Source organism: Vidua chalybeata, chromosome 6 (assembly GCF_026979565.1).
Source record: "Vidua chalybeata isolate OUT-0048 chromosome 6, bVidCha1 merged haplotype, whole genome shotgun sequence".
NCBI lineage: Eukaryota > Metazoa > Chordata > Aves > Passeriformes > Viduidae > Vidua > Vidua chalybeata.
The window spans coordinates 29,417,507-29,423,216 of NC_071535.1; the positions used below are offsets into that span (position 1 = coordinate 29,417,507).

General features: G+C 46.0%; 1 protein-coding gene across 1 annotated transcript; it reads right to left on the bottom strand.

Moving 5' to 3' along the window:
• Positions 1–988: 988 nt before the first annotated feature.
• GJD2 (gap junction protein delta 2) lies at positions 989–3,001 on the bottom strand. Its single transcript, XM_053945898.1, has 2 exons — positions 2,915–3,001; positions 989–2,224 (listed from the first exon to the last, which is right to left on the bottom strand). The coding sequence occupies exons 1-2, from the start codon at positions 2,983–2,985 to the stop codon at positions 1,381–1,383; spliced, it is 915 nt and encodes a 304-aa protein (XP_053801873.1). The 5' UTR covers positions 2,986–3,001; the 3' UTR covers positions 989–1,380.
• Positions 3,002–5,710: the final 2,709 nt, after the last annotated feature.

Here is a 5,710-nt window from a genome sequence, read left to right on the forward strand (position 1 = left end):
ATGGGTAAATGTATTCTGGCTATTCCTAGAGTGACCTTGGCAGCCAACTGTGTTGCCCTTAGTGTCAGCAGAAAGAAGGCTGTTGGTGTCAGTGGGCTTTGGATCAGGCTTTAAAGACAGAGGAAGCTTGCTTAAGGAGGAAAACAGACATAAAAAACAGTCCTGATTTCCCAGGTTTTGTTGCTTAGTGTTTAGAATACCAACAAGACATTTTAAACCCTGAAGAATAATTGTTGTAAGTCAATTATTTTAACCCTGTAAGTTTTTTTACAATTGTATACAAGAATAAAGAACAAATTTCTCTGGCTTACAAAAAAAAAAAAAAAGGCAAGTATTTATTTATCAATAGATACTTTAGCTGCTTTTTACACCATTGCAATGACTAAACAAATAGCATAAAATAAACAAGAGTATAAAATCATTTCACTCCAGCTGGTATCCCAAGACAACCTTTTGACTAAGTACAGAGTTAGATGTTTCAAGTATGGCACTTATATAAATAAGAGCAGAGAAAAGATGATATATTCACAGTTAAATGCAATGAACTCTCTTCCTTTGGTATGTGTGTCGTCATATGTGATTGTAGGTAAATGCATAACTCGTCTGGCATGAACCAGCTCCATCGTATTCATGCACATATTAGGGAATCAATCAAAATGTACTGATATATTCTGCAGATCACAACTAATGCAAGATGTTTAAGGTCTCTGGTGTGTGTGTGTGTGTGTGTGTGTGTGTGTGTGTGGACAGGCAAAGAAAAAATGGCAAAATTATATTCAGCATTTATTTTTAGCGTGACTAATTGATGCACAAACCATGATAGAAAATAGCTAGTAATACACACCAGGAATAAAGTCTGTGATCTAGACAAACAAAATAAGACATCTGTGAGATACGTGAACGCAGATGTCCTGACTGAGCTGTGGTTAGGTTCCTTACAGTGTGCTTACCCTCCTTTTAAAATGTGCTTATGCCTGCACATTGCAAGAGTGTCCCCCACCCCACCCCATACAGAGTATCCTTGCAGAGTTTTTGATATGAACATTCTACACATTTACAATAATTAGTCAGACAGTTCAAACTGTAAACATCCTAATGACAACCAAAAAGCTGCTTCACTGACAGATAAAACCCAATCATTAGAAAGAAAAGTAGGAATAATAGTAGCTGTGCTGTAAGGCTAGGTCAAGCATGGTTTTAGAGCTGTTTTTTCAGTCTTTTATATAGCGCTGCATTTTGCAGCTAGTTCAGTAAGTGGAGATCCAATACCTTAATGGCTTTCTTGGTGGTTTGATAAAATGCTTGCCTAAGCAATGTACCTTTCTCTAATGGTATCTGGGTCTGTTCCACCTGGCACAGTGTTTCAGTTCTGTCACAGCCTCACACATAAGCTGAGTCACTTGACTGAGTCCTGCCGAAGTTAGGCATGCTCATTCTTGGCAGGTCCTTATTTCTGATTTCATAAATGGATTTCCTTTTTGCCTGTACTCCTCTCACTGCCATTTTGATCTTTCTCCAGCCCAAGTGGTTCAGTTCTGCCAAATTAAGCACCACACAAATCCCACTGACAGCAAACATGAATACCAAGAATACAGTCTTCTCAGTGGGTCTAGAAACATAGCACTCTACTTCTTTAATGCAAGGGTATCTGTCACATTCGTACATGGAAGGGACATTGAATCCGTACAGAAAATACTGTCCCACTAAGAATCCAATCTCTAGGGCATTTCGAAAGACCACTTGGATGATATAAAATCGAGAAATGCCTTCTTGCCTCCTCATCTTTGATTTTGTAGTTCTGATAGCAGGATTGGGGATTTCCTTCACTTCTAAGCAGTCTGGTTCTGCCTCTTTGGTGGAGTTCTCAGTGTTTTGCAGCACCCCATTGACAATCGTGTTCTTGATTTTCTTACTGTCCTCACGCTTCATTGAATCCTGGTCCCTTTCCAAGGTAAGGAAGACAGTGGAGTACCTCCGTTCCCTTTGTTTAGCAGACTGGTGAACGGAGTATGTTATGAAGCACAGGCTGGGGGTGCACACCATGATGATCTGGAACACCCAGTACCTTATGTGAGAAATGGGGAAAGCCTGGTCATAACAAGCCTGGTTGCAGCCTGGCTGCAGCGTGTTACAGACAAACATCGTTTGCTCGTCATCGTACACCGTCTCCCCTACAATGGCCACAATGAGAATTCTGAAGATCACCACCACGGTCAGCAGGATCCTGCAACAGAGAAGCCCGTCAGTGCGCGCCGCCGCCGCGCGGCCGGGAGCTGTCCAGTGCTGACCGGGCCCCGCCGCCGCGGCACAGCGGACCGGCACCGGCCCCGACTCAGGCACCGGCCCCGGCCCCGGCACCTCGAACCGACCCCGGCACCTCGAACCGACCCCGGCGCCTCGAACCGACCCCGCTTCCGCGCGGGGGGCGCGCAGGCTGTGCGGCAACGCCTCGGCGCGGCCGTGTGCTACAGACCGCGGGCGGCGGTCAGCGCTGGCCCCCGCCCGGCCCTTTCGGCCGAAGGGCGATCACACGGGCCCTGGGGCCACCGAGAGCACGGCCGGGAAAGGAGAGGGGCTGCGCCGGCAGCGGGACCCCGATGGTAGTGGGGTCTCCCCGACTACCGTCCGGTGCCCCGTGGCTCCTCGGGGACAAGGACGGCGGCGCTGGCGGTGTCCCCATGCCCCCGAGCCCCGTGCCGCATACCAGCCTCTCCAACACACAAACACGCACACACACTCACACACTCACACACACGCACAGACAAGACACGCGAGCTCCAGGCACACACCGAAAGAGCCCGGCCGAAGGGCACCGCGCAGCCGGGACCCTCCGTGCACCGCCGACCTCCCGGCCGGCCGGCTCGGACAGGAGGGGATCCCCCCGTGCTCCCCGCAGCTCTCCCGCGACCCTTACCTCCCTATCATAGTAGAATGCTGCTGCACGGCAGCTTCCAGTAGCCTCTCTAGAATAGTCCATTCCCCCATCGCTGTTCATCCGGAGACAAAGACTTTGGCAAGCGTAGGGGATCTCTTCACTTCTGCCTTTTTTCACCCCTCCTTTTTTTTTTTTTTTTTTTTTTTTTTCAGGGGGAGGGAAAACAAATCGAAGAGCAGCCCGTCTCTACCGCCCGTAGTCCGGTGGCGGGAGGGCGGCTGGAGGCGGCAGCCCAGCCGAGGGCTCCCGGTTCGGCTCGGCTCTGCGGGGCTTGGGGCCGCTCGGCAGCCGCCCCCGGCCCGGCCCGCTCGGCTCGTGGCGCGGTGCGGCGCGGCGGGCGGACCGGCGGCGTGGAGGGAGGAAGGTTGGCTTTAATGTCTTGCTGCCTCTAATCTGCCTTTAAGTAGTCTCCGCTTGCGTCACTGACAGGTTGGTGGAGAGCAGCCAAAAGCAGCGCTCGGATTTTCTCATTTTTATTATTCCGGTGAATACAAACAAATAAATGCAATAAAAATAAATGAAATAAATAAACAGAGCAGGAGGAGGGAGGGCGGAGGAAGGGCTGCCCCGGCAGGCACGAGGCTCATTGTGCAACCGAGTGCCTCCTTGCCGGAGCGCCCCGGCCGGGCTCCCGCTGCCCCTCGGCCCCCGCCCGCCGGCACACCCCGCGCTCCTCCCGGGAGCGCAGCCCCGCCAGCACCGGGCGCTGCCTCGGCTGCCCCTCCGAAACGCTGCTCTAGGGAGGCTGACACGGCGGCCCCTCCAGTCACGGACCCCTGGCCGCGGGTCCCCAGGGGTTGCTGGGCTTTGCCTCACTCCTGGAGATCAAAACTGCGGTGTAATACAGCAGTGACCTTACTTGTTAGAACTGCTAAGCCCTGGAAGATATTTGACTTCAAATTGTATCTTTATTCTCCCCTGATTACAGTTATAAGAATCACTGCAGGGAAATGAAGCTCATTCATACCTGTTTCAGAGAATTCTGAGACTAAGATTGCATTTATGCTAAAAAAGACAGCAAATCTTCATACAAAACATCTCTAAACAGTACAAGAAAAAAGTATCTTGAATAAATCCCTGCATTATAATCAGTACACATATTTTATTCTCAAAAACAACTGTGCTTAAAATAGTTTTTTTTTTATTTTACATATACCCTTTACAGATTGTACCTGAGACATCACCAAATATTTCCACATAAAACATTGGTACCAACTGGAATTTACTACAGTGAAGCAGTGTAAGATATATTCTCGTATTCTGTATATTTACAAAATAATCAAGTAAACCTTCACGCCTGCTCAACTAATCTAATTAAAGAACAACATAAGAAAAATTCTTATCAGTCTTATCATAATATTCCTACCATTGAACTCCATAAAATCAAATTCTTTCTAAAGCAGAACTGCATAGATCATAAATAGTGTAGTCCTTCTTTTTTTTTTCCTTGCAGCTCATGAACCAATTTGATGTTATATTAAAGATGTTAAGTGTTTTCTGAATAAATGGGACCATGCTTCATCTGTGCAAGAAGGCATCTGTATGCTTTAGACTCCCCAAGGTTTGTTGTCTTTTCATTTGGACTATGCAGATGGTCTCTGCTTCACGTGATACTGGGTCAGTTGACTGATTGAATTAGGAAAGTATCAAACAAGAGAGGATCAGTGAATACACAGAAATTCTGCACAAAAATTGAGAGATTTTTATTGACTGGGAGACCCCACTCCCAGACAAGAGTCTTTGGCTTTTTGTATATTGTTTCTAAAAATTGCTGCTGCAACAATACCAAAGCTATAAAGAAGTAGCTGGAGTTTGGTTTGGTTGTTTTAAGAAGATTGTGGTATCTATCCAGCTACCCTGACAACCGAGTGTCTCATATAGACCCAAACTGTCTGTTTGCAGATGGGTCTGAAAAAGAGAGAAATCAAAGCAGTAAGGGAAGCAGTAATGCATGTGTGGAAGGACAGAGGGCAGAGAATATGCTAAGAAGCTAATGATGATAATCCTATTTAGCACACCAAACAGAGGGAAAACCCAGGATTGAAGTTACTGCAGAGGATAGAAAATTTTGGTTCATAGACAAATAACAGAATTTCTACAAAGGAAAGCTGTTCCCTGGTACTGCTATAGAAAACCCATTTATCTGAACTTTTAGGACCCTTAAATGAAAAGGAATTACATTCTGATCATATCAAGCACTGGTCTCTTAATTAACAGTTAGTCAATGTTTGCTGTGTTCCTGATAGCTCAGTCATGAAGACAAGGAGGGAAAATATCATAAATGAATGCTGCAAACATATACACATTGTTATTAAATTGCTTTTGATTTATTTATGGTTTAAAGTTAAATTCTTTCAGACCTTCTTTTACAGGAGTTGCATCTCATTCTGGAATACCTGACATCTCCTTTTTCAGCAGTAACCTCATATGCCACTGCAACCACATTCACATGCAGGATACTTGACCTTCCTCTTGAGAAAGTTTACAGGACTTCAGACCTTGGTGAGTTTGGAAAAAAAAATTCCGTGAGTCTCTTTCACAAGGCCAACATTCATTTTACATGGCTAAAAAATTCAAAGGAAGCTTCTATATCTCAAATTTATATGTGTGATTTCTGAGGCTATGAATTTCTGTCCTTTATTTGAGGCCTGACTTGCTGTCAAAATAGAAGTAATAAGAATCAACATGATGTTCTCTGAATGTTTTACACAACAGTAAAAAGTGTATGAATAATGCAATTAACTGCATTTCCATTATCCTCTGGACTTATCTGAC